Source organism: Microcaecilia unicolor, chromosome 8, assembly GCF_901765095.1.
Source record: "Microcaecilia unicolor chromosome 8, aMicUni1.1, whole genome shotgun sequence".
Lineage (NCBI taxonomy): Eukaryota > Metazoa > Chordata > Amphibia > Gymnophiona > Siphonopidae > Microcaecilia > Microcaecilia unicolor.
In genome coordinates this window covers 186,839,598-186,861,305 of record NC_044038.1, presented here as the reverse complement: position 1 = coordinate 186,861,305, position 21,708 = coordinate 186,839,598, and the positions used below count along the sequence as shown (strand labels likewise).

The following is a 21,708-nucleotide window of genomic DNA, read 5'->3' as shown; positions in this document are numbered from 1 at the left end:
GCACTCAACAAAACCTAAGAATTAGGCTTGGAGGCCTAGCCAGAGCTGCTGCTGTGTGTGACCACCACCTGCTGAGATAGAGAACATACTGAGGAGTTTCCGGCAGCACATGACCACATATAGGGAGGCAAAAGTTTGCTCTCTATCTCCACCTGCTGGTAGATGGACACAACCCACCAGTCTATGGATTGATCAGCTTGATGATATGGAAGGGCGGTTTCCTCTTCGGTGATATCAGGAAAAGAGGAGAAGGAGGCCTGGGTTGGTTGGTTGAGAGAGTGCGTTATAGGATGAAGAGGAGGAGAAGGTTTGGTGGTGATTTCGAGGTTGATCTTCTGGACCTTGTCACTGAAGTAGTCGGCCAGAAATTGAGGAGAGAGTGAGGGGTGGGGGGGTGGGAGCAGAGGGCACTTTGAGGAGGGAGTTGAGGGTGGCGAAGAGACGACGAGGATTAGAGCTAAGGGAATTAGTCAATTGGGTGTAATAGTCCTGTTTGGCGAGGAAAAGGGAGGATTGGAAGGAGGATAGCATGAATTTGAAGTGAATGAAATCAGTATGGGTGTGAGATTTCCTCCAGAGGCGTTCAGCCGAATGGGCGCAGGAGCGAAGGTATCGGGTGCAAGGGGTCAGCCAGGGCTGGGGATTGGTACGCCTTGTGGGACGGGAGATGGGCGGTGCAAGGGTGTCTAGAGCAGAGGAGAGAGTGGCATTTTAAGTGGAGACAGCTTTGTCAACAGATTCGGAGGACATGATGGAAGGGAGGAGATCAGAGATACTAGAGGATAAGGTGAGGGGGTCAACAGCCTGGAGATTTCTGGAAATAGTATTTAGTGTTGGCGAGAATGAGGGGGAGGGTGCTGAAGTGTGAATGTGATTAGGTGATGGTCAGAGAGAGGAAGAGCTAATGCGCAGAAATTGGAGGGTGAGCAAGTAGAAGAGAGGACGAGATCAAGACAGTGGCTAGATTTGTGAGTAGGGGTGGAGGAGCTCAGTTGGAGGTTGAAGGAGGAGGTAAGAGTGAGGAACTGAGAAACATATGAGTCGGATGGGTTATCAATGTGTATGTTGAAGTCACCAAGAATGAGGGATGGGGATGAGGGCTCAAGAAAAACGGAGAGCCAGGCATCGAAGTCGGTAAGGAAGGAAGGGAGGGACTTATTAGGGGTGCGGTAAATGACTGCAACTCTGAGTGGCAGCGGGTGGAATAGACGGATGGAGTGAACTTCAAAGGATGAGAAGCAGTGAGACTGAGGTAGGTGGAGAGGTTGAAAACTGCAGGAGGGCGAAAGTAGTAGCCTGACGCCGCCTCCGCAACCAACTGGACACAGTATCGACTGGCTCACCTTTATCTACGTTTGTTCACCCCTTCAAAGAAATGTAAAAGAATGGTGAGGCAAGATTTCCCTTCACTAAATCCATGTTGGCTTTGTCTCATTAATCCATGCTTTTGAATATGCTCTGTAATTTTGTTCTTTATAATAATCTCTACCATTTTGCCCAGTACCTATGTCAGGTTCACCAGTCTATAATTTCCCGGATCTCCTCTGAAACTTTAAAAAAAAAAAAAAATCAGCGTTACATTGGCAATCCTCCAATCTTCGGGTACCATAATTGATTTTACACATTACTAACAACAGTTCTGCAAGTTCATTTTTGAATTCTATCAGTACTCTGGGATGAATACCGTCCAGTCCAGGCAATTTGCTACTCTTTAATTTGTCAAATTGCCCTGTTAGATCCTCCAGGTTTCCAGAGATTTCATTCAGTTTCTCGGACTTGTCAGCTTTGAATACGTTTTCTGGCAGTAGTATCTCTCCCAAACCTTCCTCGGTGAAAACCAAAGCAAAGAATTAATTTAATCTCTCCACTATGGCTTTGCCTTCCCTGATTACCCCACCCCTTGGTCATCTAGCGGGCCAACAGATTCTTTCGCCAGCTTCTTGCTTTTAATATACCTTAAAAAAAAAAAAAAGCTTAGTTTTCCCTCTATTCAAGAGTGAAAAAGCAAAGCTGAGGGACTGAGGAGATCACAGTATGTGTTATGATTCTGTTAGAATTCTGCTAGTCAGACAGGGGAATGCTTGGAATCGCTCCTGATTGGTCCGTCAGGGGCTGAGCTGATGTCAGTCTGATCTAGTAAGCTTACCTTTCCCTACAACCCCTGCTCTGGCGTTATTCCTGTTCTGCTGAAGCCTTACCTGCGCTCTATCTGAACTATTTGCTCTGTGCTTTAGTGGGGTTTGATTACTCCTTACCTTGCCTGCAGTTTCTGTTCCTCTGTCTCTATTTGCCTGCTGCTTCTAGTGTGTGTCTAATTACCTCTCTCACTGCACCTGGGATTCTCTGTTTGGCTGTGGTGCTGTGTGGTGAGTTCCTACCTCATTCCTTTCCAGTTTCTTTGTTTTGGTTTCTCTTCCTTCGGAGTTACCTTTTGTTGCTGTGTTTGTATTCTGATTTGTATGTCCTGCCCTTGTAGCAGGCTCATGGACCCTTTGTTTCTGGGGGTTGTTTGCTCTTTCACTGTACTTCAATTAACCTGTTGTTTGCAGTGTTCCCTGCCTGTGGCAGCTGTGTGTTTGAGCTTGGTTTAACCCTTTGTCTACAGAATTTCACTGCTTCTGGAAGTTGTCTGCTTGGTGCAGTTTTCCCTTGTGTCTGTCAGTCCTTTCTTTACTGTAATTATCCTCTGTATTGCTGAGCACTGTTCCTTTCTGTGCTGGGGCTGTGTTAGGCACCGAACTCCGTTTTGCTGACTTTTCCCTCTCCTGTCCGCTGAGGGTCTCTGCTTACATTATCGTTATTTCGCAGTCCCTCATTTCCTTTGTGTCCAGCACTGAAGGGAATTGTGAAATCGGTGGACAGCTGGATTGCATCCTCTAGATCCCCTGCAGCTTGCTACCACTGAGAAGCTAGGGTCCATTGAGCTGATCTCATGTGAAGACGAGCCATGGGTGTCACATAAACTGTGGAGGACATATGGCCTAGAAGTCTCAACATCTGCCTAGCCATGATCTGCTGAGACGTTCTGGCCATGGAAATTAGAGACAGAAGACTGTCTGCTCTAGCTTCTGGAAGATAGGCCCAAGCTGTCTGAGAGTCCAGTAGAGCTCCTATAAATTCTAGTTTCTGAACAGGGAAAAGATGGGACTTGGGGTAATTTATAACAAACCCGAGTAGCTCCAGCAGTTGAATAGTCATCTGCATGGACTGTAGAGCTCCTGTCTCTGAGGTGTTCTTCACCAGCCAATCGTCAAGATAAGGGTACACATGCACTCCCAGTCTGCGTAGCGACGCTGCAACTACTGCCAGGCATTCTGTAAAGACCCTGGGCGCAAACATCAGACCAAAGGGCAGTACACAATACTGGAAGTGCTGCGCTCCCAGACGGAATCTAAGATACTTCCTGTGAGCTGGAAGTATCGAGATTTGAGTATAAGCATTCTTTAAGTCCAGAGAGCATAGCCAATTGTTTTCCTGAATCATGGGAAGCAGGGTGCCCAGGGGAACCATCCTGAACTTTTGTGGGAGTAGACATTTGTTCAGGGCCCTTAGGTCTAGGATGGGACGCATCCCCCCTGTTTTCATTTGCACAAGAAAGTACCTGGAATAGAATCCCTGCCCTTCTTGCCCTGGTGGAACGGGCTCGACCGCACTGGCGCTGAGAAGGGCGGAGAGTTCCTCTGCAAGTACCTGCCTGTGCTGGAAGCTGAAGGACTGAGCTCCCAATGGGCAATTTGGAGGTCTGGAGATCAAATTGAGGGAGTATCCTAACCGGACTATTTGAAGAACCCACCGATCGGAGGTTATGAGAGGCCACCTTTGGTGAAAAAATTTTAACCTCCCCCCGACCGGCAAGTCATCCGGCACGGACACCTTTATAGTGGCTATGCTCAGCTGGAGCCAGTCAAAAGCCTGGTCCCTTGTTTTTGCTGGGGAGCTGCAGGGGCCTGCCTTGGCAGACGCTGTTGACGAGAACGAGTGCGCTAGGGATGAGCCTGAGAAGGCTGTCGAGAAGGAAGAATGCTCCCTATGCTTATAACAAGCGTAGATGCATTCCTCCAGAAAAATCGTCTACCTGATGAGGTAGTAGCAGAAGGCGCCCGGCGGGAGAGATTGTCTATAGCAGTTTCCCTCTGAGTGATATGATCGACCACTTGTTCGACTTTCTCACCAAAAATATTATCCCCCCAGCAAGGAGTATCTGCAATCTGCTGCTGAACTCGTTTGTCCAGCTCAGAGGAACACAGCCATGAGAGTCTGCGCATCACTATACCTTGGGCAGCGGTTCTGGATGCAACATCAAAAGAATCGTAAGCACCTCTGGCCAGGAATTTACGACACGCCTTCTGCTGCCTGACCACCTCATGAAAAGGCTTGGCCTGCTCTGGAGGGAGCTTATCAACCAAGTCCGCCAGTTGCCTCACCGTGTTCCGCAAGTGAATGCTCATGTAGAGCTGGTAAAACTGAATTTTGGCCACGAGCATAGAGGACTGATAGGCCTTTCTCCCAAAAGAATCCAGGGTTCTAGATTCTCTCCCCGGGGGCGCCGAGGCAAAGTCTCTAGAACTCCTGGCCCTCTTGAGAGCGGAATCCACAACCATAGAGTCATGAGGTAACTGCGACTTCATCAACTCAGGTTCTCTGTGAATCCGATACTGGGACTCAGCTTTTTTGGGAATGATGGGATTACTTAGAGGTTTCATCCAGTTCCGCATAAGAGTCTCCTTGAGTACATTATGCAAAGGAACCGTGGACGACTCCTTAGGTGGCGAAGGATAGTCAAGAACCTTGAGCATCTCAGTCCTGGGCTCATCCTCAGATACCACAGGGAAGGGAATAGTCACAGACATTTCCCGGACAAATGAAGAGGAAGAAAGACTCTCCGGGGGAGAACGCTTTCTTTCTGGAGAAGGAGTAGGATCAGAGGGAAGACCACAAGACTCCTTAGAAGAGAAATACCTGGGATCTTGCCCTTCATCCCACGGGGCTTCCTCATCGGTATCGGTCAAGAGTTCCTTAACTGCAGTCTGAAAACGGGCCTGTCTCGACGCCAAGGAACCATGTCCTCGATGGCGATGTCGAGAAGTCGACTCCCATGCCAACGGCGATGAAGCTCCCTCCAGCGATGTCGACGGGGAGTCGACCTGGGTGGCAGCCGAGGCCGATGCTCCAGGCGGCACCAGCATCGGAGACCTCACCACAGGTGGAGAGCCAGCTGCCGCTTCCATCGATGGTACGGAGGGCGCAAGCACCCCCGGTACTGGAGCAGACTGACGCAGCAACCCTTCCAGAAGACATGGAAGAATGGCTCGAATGCGCTTGTCCAGAGTCGCTGTCGAGGAAGGCTGCGGGATCGGTGCAGGAATCTGCGGCAGAATAAGTAGAGGTTGAGGAGGCGGTACCGGGCTGCCCGAAGATCGACACCTCTTGGATGGAGAGTGAGCATTCCTCCCGGCGTCGATGCTTCATGGGTGCCGAATCCTTCGACGCCCCGGATCTTCCGGTACCGTGCTTAGGAGGAGACCGATGACGGTGCTTCTTAGCCTTCGCTCGATGCACGTCATCGATACTCCTCAGTACCGACGAGGAGGATGTGGAATACACACGCCTCCTCGGGGTCGGGTCCGAGAGTGGTTGGTCCCGGTGGGCCTGCCCAGCAGGAGTCTTCGAGACAGGTAGAGACCCACTCGACGGCTCACTGTTCCCAGCATGTGATGGTCTCCGGACAGCTATTACCTGTGCTCCTGAAGTCGATGCCATACCTCTGTGCCGACAGACGTCGCCGCCGACCTCGGTACCGCTGTTGACATTGAGAAAACCGGACGAAACTCCAAAAAGATGATCCCGAAGAGTTTGTCTCGACGCCTGAGTCTGCTTTTTCAAGCTAAGACACAACTTACATGCATCTGGGCGATGGTCTGGCCCAAGGCACTGAAGACACCACACATGGGTGTTGGTACCCAAGATTGTCCGGTTGCACAGAGTACACTTCTTGAAGCCGCTAGGAGTCTTTGATGACATGGACACAAAAATAGCGGTAACAAAGTCAAAATTCTCGATTGTGCCAATAAAAAAGGCACAAAAATGAGAAAACGCGTATGTGCGGCCTAAGAGGGCCACGATGAAAACTAAAGGAAACTTAAAGGGGCCAAACTAATAAATAAAGGAGTTTTTTTTTGTTTTTTTTTAACTGTGTAGACAGGGTAAGGGAAAAAAAAAAAACTAAGAGGGAGAGAAAAATATGCCGAAATAGACGGCGAAAACTGAAGGCTCTTTCACTGGGCTGAGGAGAGAGACTGACAAGCAGCCACTCTCTACCGCGGAGAGAGAAAGAACTGAGCGGGGCCCCGCGCACTGAAAGGCTCTGGCAAACTTTTTTGTTTCTATGGAAGATTTCCGTTCCTGGGCCAACGTGGACGCCGACCCAGTCGTGAGAACAATCAGCCTGCTTGTCCTCGGAGAAAATACTGATATCCCTGTAACTCACAAGAATCCTCACAAAGCATAGACACAAAATGCACAGTCAACAACTTGTGTATTCAAACAACAGTTTCTCTCTCTTTGTAAGAAGAATAAGAACATAAGAAAAGCTATGAGGAGTGAGATCAAGGGCCATAGTCTAGCATCTTGTTTTGGACAGAGGCTAGTCTAAGTTACAGATACCTGGCAGATCCCAAAGAGTAGATCATTTTTTTTTATAGCTCATTTCCATGGCTTTTCCAGGTCTACCTGGCTAACATATGCATCTAGTTTCTCCTACATAGGCACACAAATCTGGAATGAATTACCAAAAACCATAAAGGCAACCCATGATATAATTAATTTCTGTAAATTATTGAAGATCAATTTATTCAAGAAAGCTAAACATAATAATGCACCCTAATTGTCAATTAACAAGATGTACACTGGACTTTCACAATATTTAATTCTTTATTTCCTAATCGCTCATACTAATTTTGAAGTTTAAGATTAATGATTGTTCAAGCTAAGTTATCACGATTTTTATTATAAGATGAACTTTCTTAACTGAATACCTACTCCATTCTGTCTCCTCTACCTTAACTATGTATTTCTTTTTTTCCAGAACTGGTAATCACCACTACGGAACTATGTAAGCCACATTGAGCCTGCAAATAGGTGGGAAAATGTGGGATACAAATGTTATAAATAAATAAATAATAAATGGAAAGTTGTTTCATTTATATTTACCAGCAGGCACCATAAATATTTAATTATCATTTCTTCTGGAATATACATCACAATATGCCAGAAATCTTGTTATCCTAATGACTGACATACCATAAGCATTGTACATTTTTGGACCCAGATCTGGCCGTACAAAATAGCTAGGTAACCTAGACGCAAGGTTCAATCTACCATCTCTTTTGGTATATTCTGGAAGAGGGAGATTTTCCATCAGATCTGCAAACCTAACCAAAACAAAGAAAAACATATTGATTAATCAGGTTTCTGTGTAAACACAAAATTCAGAAAACACATAGATCTCTTATTTTTCTTTGGTATAATTGTGAGGCTTTGATAGGAAAACTACAAACAGCTTTTTCAGCGAAATTGGGGAGGGGGGGGGGGTTCCAGTATGATTTATTTATTGGAGGTCATCACATCCCTTTTAAATAATTCAGATCAGCTGTTTTTCCCCCAAACACACTATCAATTTTACTAGCTTTAATATATTTAAGAGACTTAAAGAATACTATTATGATGTTGCCATTCCACTCAAAAATAAAAATCAAATTCATATGGATAGACTCAAGCAAGATATATATCTAAATCAGTGGTTCTCAACCCAGTCCTCAAGGATCTATGGCCAAGGGAGCTTGAGAAATTCCATACCCAAAAAAGGCTGATGCTTTCTGGGCAGGAAAAAGGGCTCAGAGGCCCTCTGGACCGAAAAATTGAAAAAAATGTATGAAAAATGAAGAAACTATATGACAGATTAAATACGAAGAAAACATATCCCAAAAAAGGGAAGGCAGCAAAAGAGCAAAAGATTTTTGTGCTGAGGAGATATCAAAAGCACAACTCCTCTGCTTCGTGGAAAATGAAAGACTGCTGGTCCCACACTTGCATGTTGAGTGGGAAGGCACCCGCACATGCGTGGTGGGGGCACTGCCTCAAAGATTTATGTTTCAACAATTTTTATTGATGACTCTCAAACAAAATACATACAAAAGTTTTCCTGTAACCTATACACGACGAAATATCCAGAGTACCAAGCATACAATTAGAAACCATCATCAACTTTTTGTATTAATCTTATCCCCCCAACCCATGTCCCCCTTTACCCACACATATTTGTAAGTTCAAGGAAATGTAACAAACGATCCAACACGAACAGGAAATATTTCCTTAGCTGCTTCCCAGTAGCTCCCTCAACCCCCCTCCCCTGAGCAGGCCACAGCACTGGGTCTCCAAGGGCCTGGACTCTGATAACCCCCTGAAACCCAATATATAAACACCCCTGTTCATGTTTCAACATTTTATTTAGGATTCCCCCCAAACTCCCCACAGCAACAGCCTCAAACATCCCCAATGCCTCAAAAACTTAAAGTGACAGTGCACTTGGCAGTGTCCACACCAGACTCATCATGTCACCCATATTACTACTACTACTATTTATCATTTCTATAGCGCTACAAGGCATACGCAGCGCTGTTCACCAAACACAAAAAGACAGTCTCTGCTCAAAGAGCTTACAATCTAGATAAGACAGGTAAACAGACAGAAAAATTAAGGGTAAGGGAATAATAGGTGAGGTTAAGGACAGGGCAAGTGAGAAGTGGTTAGGAGTCAAAAGCAGTGGTAAAGAGGTGGGCTTTAAGTTTGGACTTGAAAACGTCCAAAGACGGGGCCAGATGCACAGGCTTGGGAAGTCTATTCCAGGCGTGGGGTGCAGCAAGACAAAAGGAACGGAGTCTAGAATTAGCAGTAGAGGAGAAGGGGACGGATAAGAGAGATTTACCTACAGAACAGAGTACACGAGGGGGGGCGCAGGGAGAGACGAGAGTGGAGAGGTACTGGGGAGCAGCAGAGTGAAACACTTATAGGTCAATAAGAGAAGCTTGAACTGAATACAGAAATGGATAGGGAGCCAGTGAAGTGACTTAAGGAGGGGGGTAACGTGAGCATAGTGACTTTGGCGGAAAATGAGTCACGCAGCAGAGTTTTGGACTGATTGAAGAGGAGAGAGATGGCTAAGAGGGAGGCCGGTGAGAAGCAGGTTACAATAATCAAGATGAGAGGTGATAAGAGTGTGGACAAGGGTTCTGGTAGAGTGCTCAGAGATGAAGGGACGGATTTTGCTAATGTTATAGAGAAAGAAACGACAGGTTTTGGCAATCTGTTGAATATGAGCAGAAAAGGAGAGAGAGGAGTCAAAGATGACCCCAAGGTTACGAGCTGATGAGACAGGGAGAATAAGAGTGCCATCCACAGGAATAGAGAAAGGGGGGAGAGGAGAGGTAGGCTTAGGAGAGGTAGGCTTAGGGGGAAAGATGAGAAGCTCAGTTTTGGACATGTTAAGTTTTACATGACGTTGGGACATCCAGGCAGCCATGTCAGATAGGCAGGCTGAAACCTTGGACTGGATGTTGGTTGAGATTTCAGGGGTAGAGAGGTAAATTTGGGAGTCATCAGCATAGAGATGGTATTGAAAGCCATGAGATATCAGAGAGCCAAGGGAAGAAGTGTTTCTTCATCAGTGACCTCAGGAAAGGAAGAAAAGGATGGAGGGGTTGAGGAAATAGGGGAACGGACAAGGGCATGGACAAGGGGAAGGAGAGGCGGGGGTGGTTTGGTAGAGAATTCAAGATTTATCTTCTGAATCTTGTCATGGAAGAACTCAGCTAGGGTCTGGGGGGATAGTGAGGGGGGGAGTTGGGGGTGGAGGCACCTTGAGGAGAGAGTTTAGTGTGGCGAAGAGAAGTCGAGGGTTTGAGCCGAGAGAATTAGTCAGCTGGATGTAGTAGTCTTGTTTGGCAAGCAAGAGAGAAGATTGGAAGGAGGTCAACATGAATTTGAAGTGTGAGAAGTCAGCAAGGGCACGAGATTTCAGCCAGAGGCGTTCGGCGGAACGGGTACAGGAACGTAGGTAGTGGATTTTAGGGGTTAGCCAGGGCTGGGGTTTGGTACATCTTATAGGACGAGGCATGAGAGGAGCAAGAGTGTCTAAGGTAGAGGATAGAAAAGTATTGTAGGAAGAGACAGCGTCATTGACAGATTTGGATGATGTAGTGGTAGAGAAGAGGTTCAAGACATTGGAGGATAGGGTAGTAGGGTCGATGGCCTGGAGATTCCCAGATAAGTTGGTTAAGATAGGACGCGATTGGGCAGGAGGAAGTTTAAGAGTGAAGGTTATTAGATGATGGTCAGAGAGGGGAAGATTTGAAGTAAGGGAATTGGAGGGAGAGCAGTTATAGGAGAAGATAGAAGTGGAGCATAGTTTAAGATTGAAAGAGGATGTTAAGGTGAGGAACTCGAAGACGTAAGAGTTTGAGGGATCATTGGCATGATTGTTAAAGTCGCCAAGAATGAGGGAGGGGGAGGAAGGATCATGAAAGAAGGAAAGCCAAGCGTCAAAGTCACTGAGAAAGGATGAAAGGGATTTATCAGGGGGACGATAAATAACTGCTAATCGAAGAGGCAAAGGAGTGAATAGGCGGACGGAGTGGACTTCAAAGGAAGTGAAACAGAGAGACTGAGGTGGCAGAAGAGATTGAAATTTGGAAGAGGGCGAGAGTAATAGACCGACACCACCACCGCGGCCAATAGGGTGAGGAGTATGGGAGCAGAGATAACCACCATGGCAGAGGGCTGCGACTGAAGCAGAGTCATCAGAGGAGAGCCAAGTCTCAGTTATGGTGAGCAGGTGGAGGCTACGAGAGGTAAAAAGGTCATGGATATAAGAAAGTTTGTTGCAGATGGAGCGGGCATTCCATAGGGCGCATGAGAAGGGCAGAGAAGAGGGAGGGAGGAGAGGAATAGAGATGAGATTGGAAAGGTCACGGTGCAACCTGCATAAATAGGATGAAAGTTGGTAAGGGGGACCAGGATTGGGATTGATGTCTCCAGCAGACAGAAGAAGGAGGAGTAAGAGAGTGCGGAGGACAGTGGGAGAGGAGTGGCAATGAAGACGATGAAGGCGAGATGAACTCAGATAGAAAGGGGAAGGTACAATGGAAGGGATGAAATGTTGAAGGCAAAAAGCAAGGAGGGAGGAAGAGGACAAGAGAGATGGTGAGGTAATAAAATCAACAAGGGGACAATGTGTGATTGTAGTGTACAGGGGCTTTGGGTGGTTGGGTGGAGGAGGAGATTGGTGCGTAGGAGTAGATTGGGAAGGGACAGTACTAGGAGGAGAATGAGAAATGGAGCCATATGTAGTGACTCAGGCAGTCCCAAGTGCTAGACCTTGGGACTGCCTGATCCCATATGTGAGACTATGATGCCTGCTTGTTCTTGGAACAAATCCAGTATAGCCTTCTCTCACTATTTTACTTCTAGCTGTTGAATGGTCTAGAACTGAAGACCCACAGCTGCAGTTCCAACTGTCTGAGATGGAACCACTGCTTCCCCCCCCCCCCCCCCCCCCCCATCTTGGCATATTTGATTTTTAATTTAGCACCAAAATATATTGTATTAAACCAAAAAACAAGGCATGATCCCAGTTTATAACCTTCTTTGTCACATGCTCACTGTTAGCAGAAAGCCTTCAGAAAACCAAAATATATTCTGTGGATTGAACCTAATCCTTTTCTCTCTCACCTCTGTTCAGGACTTCAAGCCACAGTAACAGCCAGTGGCACCCCCTAACCCGGTTGGAATCTGGATCAGTTGTTATTCTTCTACAAAGCAGTGCATATACACACATACTAGACCTCTGCTGGCAGTGGTACCTGACTGCATACATGCACATATATACTCTATGAATGGTTACCTGCCATGCTGCCACACTGCACTTCTTCCAGACACATCCTGGAGACCCACAGCTCTTGCCCATACTTATTATTTGCTCACACCTTTTTCAGTAGTAGCTCAACGTGGTTACATATGTCTCTGTCTCAATCACATGGTCATAAGCTTCTGCCTTAGCTACTGGCTCTCCCATGCAGGCAAACAGAACTCAGCTGCTAATGTCTGGCCCATACCTGACTTTTTTTTTTTGGGGGGGGGAGGGGGGCAGACTGGAGCAGGGATCTGGTCTTCCCTGCCACACCACTTGGGGCAGGGCTGCTGCAGCAGACCAGCCAGTGCTGGCACAGACGAGGAGGAAATAAGGAACAGGAGGAGGGGAAGAAAGGCACAGCACAGTAACATCACCATATTCAGTGGGCTGAGATTTAAGGGAATTCAGGGCACCTGCTGCAACTGTGAACCAGTCTCTGAGGTACATATGGTCCTGATTTGTGGTGTACAGCACACTTTCATTTGTAATTCGTGATGTGCATGCACCACTATGCACAATTGATGCCATGCCTATGATTCTGAGGCGGCTTCAGCAGAACTTGTGGCTTGCCTGGTAAAGGGATGTTTGTGGGGGGGTTGTATATGTACAAATGCTGAATTTGTACATTCATTTGTCATTCCTTATGTCCCTACTCGTTTTTGACAATTTATTAATGGATCATAGATTGGTCCCTCCTGAAACGTGTAGATCTGGTTGGGAAAGCCTTTTTCATTTTCACTCCCTTCCTCTAGAATGATCTTCCGTTGTCTCTATGATCTGAGTTTTATATGCTAAATTCAAAGCCTTAATGAAAACATTTCTTTAGCATTGCGTTTGGAAGTCTACCAGGATTCTAGATGGGAAACTAGACCTGACTGAAGCTCTAAACATTCATGGTCAGCACTTAAATGGTTCTCTCATATGAATTTATCTTCTTGGGCAGACTGGATGGGCCGTGCAGGTCTTTTTCTGCCGTCATCTACTATGTTACTATGTTATATGTTACTGTGTCCATCCTATGAATTATTGCGATTTTTTTTCCTTTTTCATCCAGTATATATTTTACTTTGTGAACCGCTTTGACCTGTATTGCAAATAAGTCATAAGTACATAAGTACATAAGTAGTGCCATACTGGGAAAGACCAAAGGTCCATCTAGCCCAGCATCCTGTCACCGACAGTGGCCAATCCAGGTCAAGGGCACCTGGCACGCTCCCCAAACGTAAAAACATTCCAGACAAGTTATACCTAAAAATGCGGAATTTTTCCAAGTCCATTTAATAGCGGTCTATGGACTTGTCCTTTAGGAATCTATCTAACCCCTTTTTAAACTCCGTCAAGCTAACCGCCCGTACCACGTTCTCCGGCAACGAATTCCAGAGTCTAATTACACGTTGGGTGAAGAAAAATTTTCTCCGATTCGTTTTAAATTTACCACACTGTAGCTTCAACTCATGCCCTCTAGTCCTAGTATTTTTGGATAGCGTGAACAGTCGCTTCACATCCACCCGATCCATTCCACTCATTATTTTATACACTTCTATCATATCTCCCCTCAGCCGTCTCTTCTCCAAGCTGAAAAGCCCTAGCCTTCTCAGCCTCTCTTCATAGGAAAGTCGTCCCATCCCCACTATCATTTTCATCGCCCTTCGCTGTACCTTTTCCAATTCTACTATATCTTTTTTGAGATACGGAGACCAGTACTGAACACAATACTCCAGGTGCGGTCGCACCATGGAGCGATACAACGGCATTATAACATCCGCACACCTGGACTCCATACCCTTCCTAATAACACCCAACATTCTATTCGCTTTCCTAGCCGCAGCAGCACACTGAGCAGAAGGTTTCAGCGTATCATCGACGACGACACCCAGATCCCTTTCTTGATCCGTAACTCCTAACGCGGAACCTTGCAAGACGTAGCTATAATTCGGGTTCCTCTTACCCACATGCATCACTTTGCACTTGTCAACATTGAACTTCATCTGCCACTTGCACGCCCATTCTCCCAGTCTCGCAAGGTCCTCCTGTAATCGTTCACATTCCTCCTGCGACTTGACGACCCTGAATAATTTCGTGTCATCGGCGAATTTAATTACCTCACTAGTTATTCCCATCTCTAGGTCATTTATAAATACATTAAAAAGCAACGGACCCAGCACAGACCCCTGCGGGACCCCACTAACTACCCTCCTCCACTGAGAATACTGGCCAAGCAATCCTACTCTCTGCTTCCTATCTTTCAACCAGTTCTTAATCCATAATAATACCCTACCTCCGATTCCATGACTCTGCAATTTCTTCAGGAGTCTTTCGTGCGGCACTTTGTCAAACGCCTTCTGAAAATCCAGATATACAATATCAACCGGCTCCCCATTGTCCACATGTTTGCTTACCCCCTCAAAAAAATGCATTAGATTGGTGAGGCAAGACTTCCCTTCACTAAATCCGTGCTGACTTTGTCTCATCAGTCCATGTTTTTGTATATGCTCTGCAATTTTATTCTTAATAATAGCCTCCACCATCTTGCCCGGCACCGACGTCAGACTCACCGGTCTATAATTTCCCGGATCTCCTCTGGAACCCTTCTTAAAAATCGGAGTAACATTGGCTACCCTCCAGTCTTCCGGTACTACACTCGATTTTAGGGACAGATTGCATATTTCTAACAGTAGCTCCGCAAGTTCATTTTTTAGTTCTATTAATACTCTGGGATGAATACCATCAGGTCCCGGTGATTTACTACTCTTCAGCTTGCTGAACTGACCCATTACATCCTCCAAGGTTACAGAGAATTTGTTTAGTTTCTCCGACTCCCCCGCTTCAAATATTCTTTCCGGCACCGGTGTCCCCCCCAAATCCTCCTCGGTGAAGACCGAAGCAAAGAATTCATTTAATTTCTCCGCTACGGCTTTGTCCTCCTTGATCGCCCCTTTAACACCATTTTCGTCCAGCGGCCCAACCGACTCTTTGGCCGGTTTCCTGCTTTTAATGTATCTAAAAAAATTTTTACTATGTATTTTTGCTTCCAACGCTAATTTCTTCTCAAAGTCCTTTTTTGCCCTCCTTATCTCCGCTTTGCATTTGGCTTGGCATTCCTTATGATCTATCCTGTTACTTTCAGTTGGTTCTCTTCTCCACTTTCTGAAGGATTGTTTTTTGGCTCTAATGATTTCCTTTATCTTACTGTTTAGCCACGCCGGCTGACGTTTAGTCTTTTTTCCCTTTTTTCTAATACGTGGAATATATTTGTCCTGAACCTCCAGGATGGTGTTTTTAAACAGCATCCACGCCTGATGCAAGTTTTTTACTCTGCGAGCTGCTCCTTTCAGTCTTTTTTTCACCATTTTTCTCATTTTGTCGTAATCACCTTTACTATAGTTAAACGCTAGCGTACTTGATTTCCTAGTTTCACTTCCTTCAATGCCAATATCAAAACCGATCATATTATGATCACTGTTATCAAGCGGCCCTCGTATCGTTACCCCCTGCACTAGATCATGAGCACCACTAAGGACTAAGTCTAGTATTTTTCCTTCTCTTGTCGGCTCCTGAACTAGCTGTTCCATGAAGCTGTCCTTGATTTCATCAAGAAATCCTATGTCCCTTGCGTGTACAGATGTTACATTAACCCAGTCTATATGCGGGTAATTGAAATCCCCCATTATTATTGTGTTGCCCAGTTTGTTTGCGTCCCTGATTTCCTTTAACATTTCCGCATCCGTCTGTTCGTCCTGGCCAGGCGGACGGTAGTACACTCCTATCACTATCCTTTTCCCCTTTGCACATGGAATTTCAATCCACAGTGATTCCAAGGAGTGTTTTGTTTCCTGCAGAATTTTCAATCTATTTGATTCAAGGCTCTCGTTAATATACAATGCTACCCCTCCACCAATCCGATTCACCCTATCACTATGATATAATTTGTACCCCGGTATGACAGTGTCCCACTGGTTATCCTCCTTCCACCAGGTCTCAGAGATGCCTATTATATCTAATTTTTCATTTAGTGCAATATATTCCAACTCCCCCATCTTATTTCTTAGGCTCCTGGCATTCGCATATAGACATTTCAAACTATGTTTGTTGTTCCTAAGTACATCATGCTTAGTACTTGACAGTATTAATTGGCAATCTTTTGTCTGATTTTTATTGTTATTTAAAGATACCCGATCTACTACAATCTCTTTTGCAACCTCACTATCAGGATACTCTATCTTCCCTGTTATGGTGATATCTTTGAAAGACACCTTATCCCGAACCATGCTCTTTTGAGCGACTGTCGGCCTTCCCCCCATTTCTAGTTTAAAAGCTGCTCTATCTCCTTCTTAAACGCCGATGCCAGCAGCCTGGTCCCACTCTGGTTAAGATGGAGCCCATCCTTTCGGAATAGGCTCCCCCTTCCCCAGAATGTTGCCCAGTTCCTAACAAATCTAAAGCCCTCCTCCCTGCACCATCGTCTCATCCACGCATTGAGACTCTGGAGCTCTGCCTGTCTCTTGGGCCCTGCGCGTGGCACAGGTAGCATTTCAGAAAATGCTACCCTGGAGGATCTGGATTTCAGCTTTCTACCTAAGAGCCTAAATTTTGCTTCCAGAACCTCTCTCCCACATTTTCCTATGTCATTAGTACCCACATGTACCAAGACAGCCGTCTCCTCCCCAGCACTATATAAAATCCTATCTAGGTGACGCGTGAGGTCCGCCACCTTCGCACCAGGCAGGCAAGTCACCAGGCGATCCTCACGTCCACCAGCCACCCAGCTATCTATATGCCTAATGATCGAATCACCAAGTACAACAGCTGTCCTAACCTTTCCCTCCCGGGCAACATTTGGAGATATATTCTCGGTGCGAAAGGATAATACATCCCCTGGTGGGCAGGTCCTGGCTACAGGAGTACTTCCTACTTCACCAGGGTGATGCTCTCCTTCTAGGAGACCTCCCTCCTCCAAGGTAGCACAGGGGCTACCTGACTGGAGGTGGGACTTCTCTACAACATCCCTGTAGGTCTCCTCTATGTACCTCTCTGTCTCCCTCAGCTCCATCAAGTCTGCTACTCTAGCCTCTAGAGAACGGACACGTTCTCTGAGAGCTAGGAGCTCTTTGCATCGGGCACACACATATGACACCTCACCAATTGGGAGATAATCATACATGTGACACTCAATGCAAAAGACTGGATAGCACCCCTCTCGCTGCTGGACTGCTGACTCCATCTTAGTGTTTTTTGAGTTTTTCCGTAATTTAAAACTTGCTAAAGTATTAAGGATATCAGCCTATCACTAACTTACAGTTCCTCCTTTAAACCCCAATCTTCAAGTTCCGAAAGCACAAGCAAAATTTGTTCACTTACCAGAGAAATATCCTCTTCTCCCAGAACTTATTAGAAGGAAAGCTTTCGCGCGCCGTTACACCTTGAGCAGAGGCCATAATAAACTAATTCAGCTACTTATGTATCAGTTCTATATCCTACCTCGTTGGCATCATGTCTCTGAAATCCTCCCCAGGCGGCCAGTCCTTCAGCTTCAAAACCATTGGCTGTCCATCTTCTGACCTTAGTCGTTCTGTAATGGGGAAAAAGTGACTCTGAAACCAAGTCTAAAAAGCGTGGAGACTGCTAAAATCAATTCAGAAAGGAGATCTGCTCATTTTTGCTTCAGCCAATGTAAGCCCATTGGTCAGGTCCTTCTCTTCTATCAGTAACCAGTAACGTGTCTACATCCCTCCCTCCAGCCCAATCAGTTTTCTGCTCGCATTTCTGCCCCATGCCACCTCCCAGCCCACTGACAAGTCTGATAAAAGCTTCCTGTCCATGCCTTCTTTTTGCCAGCACAGTTGCAGCTAATACTCCTATCAATTCCATCTACTAAGCTCATGCTTCTTTCTTTTGCCAATATCATATGCACTTACTTGTAATAACTTCAAAGCCATCCCAAAAATCCCGAACTTTGACGTCTGAAATTATAGTGCAGTTTCTACAATTGACAAGGTCAACATCTTGGTCTCCAAATTCTAGGCTAAATGCCTCTGGCTTCCAAAGCTCTGATTTTAGCTTTTTCTGGACTCCGGAAACCAGCACAGGCTGCAGAGAGAAAATTTAATGAAAACCGAGGTCCTTTACCATTGGTAAACCTTTTCACTATCAATTTCTAGATATAACAATTATGGACAGTGAGAAATAAACCAAAATGTAATTAGGGAAAACTCAGAAAGCCTATGTTGAATTTTTGAAAACAAATAGGGTAACCCATTTGTCTATACCTGATTAAAGTATTTTTTTCATTCAAATTCTGCAGGATAAAATTAAAAACAAACAATTCTACTGGGAGTATGTTTTTCAAGATTGAATTTTAAAAGCAGTCTTACTGGGAATACAGTATGTTTTTAAAGGTTGAATTTTAAAACCAGTCTTACTGTTTATTTCTTCAAGCTCCCATCTCCATAAAGCAAAACTTGGTAATAATGCTTTTTTAGAATAATATGTCATTCCTACAAATAAAAACATTCTTCTAAAATGTACCATCCATCACAACAGATTTCTTACCTGGCCCTGTTTCCAGCACTCCCTAAATATTTTCCAATTGTTTTTATTGCTAGGGTCATGAAGACAAAGAAGCCTCCCATCACAGAGCCAGGAATGTGAGGTATGTGGATCAAGAACATTTAATCCCATCACCATCTCCTTGACCTCCTTCTGTGTATCCGATGAATTAATTGTTCGCTTGGAGACATCAGATGTCTTTTTATTCTCCACCACAGAAGCAATAATATGATCCAGAAAATTTGGCAGACTAGCCTTGCCTTTGGCTCCCTGCAATACATAAACGATAACATAAGGATGACACAAATGCTTAGCTGTAATAAGCGCTCTCTATGGACAACAGCATAATTGGCCACACAAATGGATGTATTCATCTGATAGCGCTGATGCAGACAATTTCCTACCAAGCTCTTAAAAAGCCTGGAAGCTCTATCCTAACATGTGTGGTCATAGGAGGCCCTTCAGCTTTACATAACAGATAAAAACCACAACAGCTCCATGAATGGAGGCAGATAGTTACATGTAGAGAAAGGGAAAGGGGATGGGATTTGCTGTATCACCTGGAGCAATGGAGGGTTAAGGTGACTTGCCCAGAGTCACAGGGAGCTGTAGTGGGAATTCAACCTGGTTGCCCAGTTGTCAGCCCACTGCACTAAACATTAGGCTGCTCCTCCATAGCACTATCCTTGCAGTCCACCCCCCTGCAACAGTGGAGAGCTTACAGCAGCAGGTTGTTGGGGAGTACTGACTGGAGAACTTAGCAAGACACCTTCCTCAAGGGTGGGAGAGCATCCCTCCCTCTCCACCACAGCAAGCTTGCCCATCTCAATATAGTTTCGGCTTCACTCAAAAGGGAGCAACACAGAGGTCATCCTCCTAGCGTCTGGTCTCGGACACCACCTTGGGTCCTCTCCAGTATTCATGCTTCCCCAAAAAGAAGCATTTTTTCTATGATGTACAGTAGGCTCAATGTCGGACAATGCAGAGACTCATTGCATCTGCCCGCCAGCCAAACAGCAGAGCCTAGCCCTGCCCATCATGCACCCAAACACTGCTGCCTCCCCAGTTGCCCAGTGAGGCCTACTGCCAGAGTTCACAACAGCCATTTTGAAGATGGAGATCACATAAGCGAGTGGGGATCGCTTCTGATTTGAACTCACCGCTGGATCATCAGGGCTTGTAAAGGTAGACCCAGGGGAGGGGGCTACTTTGGTCGAGTGGTTAGGGAGGCATGTTGGGGAGACATGTCTGAAGGGGGGCCAATACCATGGAGGCGGCTGTTGTTAAGGTGGGTGGGCAGAGCTCAGTTACACGATCATCATATAATCCAGTATTAGAAAACCAAAGGGTGGTTAACAATGACTCTGCTGAATTTTGGTTCCTTGATACATAGTAGATGACAGCAGATAAATACCTGTACAGTCCATCCAGTCTGCATAATATATGATGTGATACTTCATATGTATACCTGATCTTGATTTGTCCTTGCCATTTCCAGACCAAAGACCAGTACTGTCCTTATTCTAAAACATCTAAAGTTGTTACTGAAGTCCCACTCCAGCCCATCCAAATCTGTTCAGCCACAATCAGGGCACAGACCGTAAAAGTCTGCCCTGCACTGGCTTTGCTTCCCAATTATTGGTGTTGTCATCTAACCACTGCTAAGCTTCTATGGATCCATTCCTTCTAAAGAGGATTCCTGTGTGTTTATCTCACGCATTTTTGAACTCCATTACTGTTTTCATCTTCACCACCTCCTGCGGGAGGGTATGCCAAGTATCTACCACCCCCTCTGTGAAAAACTACTTTCCTGACATTATTCCTGAGTCAGCTCCCCTCACAATCTCAATTCATGTCCTCTAGTTCTACCATCTTCCTGTCTCTCTGGAAAAGCTTTGTTTGTAGATTAATACCTTTCAAATATTTGAAAGTCTGTATCATATCACCCCTCCAGGGTATATGTGTTCAGGTCATCAAGTCTCTCCTCATTAATACTGTCCAATTCGAGAATTGAATCTATTTTTGGTACCAAAATTGGATGCTTCGATTCCGCCCCGCTTACTTTTTAAAACTCTTGTTCTTTGTTGGCAGCCAGCACGGAGCAGCCAGCAACACAGCCTTCCCAGTGACGTGACTTCCTGTTTTCACAGAGGTGGGAATAAACCAAAGGGAAGGCTGTGGGGCTCGAGGGAATAGTGCACTCGCTGGCTGCTCCTGTTTGCTGCCAGAGAAGATCAACAGTTTTAAAAGGTACAGGTTTCTGAAAGACTAATAATTTTTCTGTGCACTGTCACATTTCGGTTTATGGGAAGCTTCACGGAGGCTTAAAGTCTTCATGCTACTGTTTTATAGTACTGGTACCTTTTTTACAGGCGCCTACCAGACAGGAAACCATATGGCCTTTATCTGCCGTCATGTTTCTGTGTTTCTATCAGCAAAGTTTTAAAAAACGTTTCTTGTGCGTGTCTAAATCCAAATTATTCTGTGAGACTGAATTAGTTTGTGGGTGCTATGATTGTCTTTATAGGCAGTACATCATTTTTTGAATAATTTCAGCACTGACTAAATCTTTACACTTTCCTATATTATTACCACTTAGATGTCATATTAAGATGTCATGATCTGGACTTGTGCTTTTCTCCTACACAGCTGTAACTATTATTCTTCCGACTGCTTTATTCATCTGCAGTGTCTAGGTGTGACACAAATCACCTTCATGCACAGAATTTTATTTTTTGTTTATATAACTTTAGTTCACTTCATTTTCTGAGAGGGTAACAGGGAAGGAATGTAGATATATATGTTGTACCTGCTAAATATTAATTCACATATTTTCTGAGTGCCAACTTTTTTGTGTATACTGTATATGCCAGGGCAATTTTGTACGCACTAACATGATCCCTAAAAGGATATCCCTTACTGTTAGCTACAGAAACTGGTCAACCAGACACCTTCCCTTCTCCCTTTATCTTTAGTTCACAATTAACTACATTCTGTGAATCCTGCAGACTGCCTGCAACTAATCAAAAAGCCAGCTGGAAATGTGGTCTTCTGAACTTACACTCTGTATACATGATGTACTTGACATTCTGTTATAATTAGAGTTTGAATTCAAAACAATGCAAATAGTGATTTATTAAACTTATAACACATCTAATCTTTTCTTTTTCATAGTAGCCTCAAAGAACTTAATTGGA

General features: G+C 45.2%; 1 protein-coding gene across 1 annotated transcript in view; it reads right to left on the bottom strand.

Annotated features, from left to right (window-relative positions):
- The window catches only part of KDM3B (lysine demethylase 3B), a 479,529-nt gene that overhangs the window by 106,693 nt on the left and 351,128 nt on the right, over nucleotides 1-21,708 (bottom strand). The window contains 4 exon segments of the mRNA XM_030211010.1: nucleotides 7,300-7,430; nucleotides 17,444-17,534; nucleotides 17,881-18,052; nucleotides 18,515-18,781. Coding sequence (XP_030066870.1) covers nucleotides 7,300-7,430; nucleotides 17,444-17,534; nucleotides 17,881-18,052; nucleotides 18,515-18,781 — 661 coding nt within the window.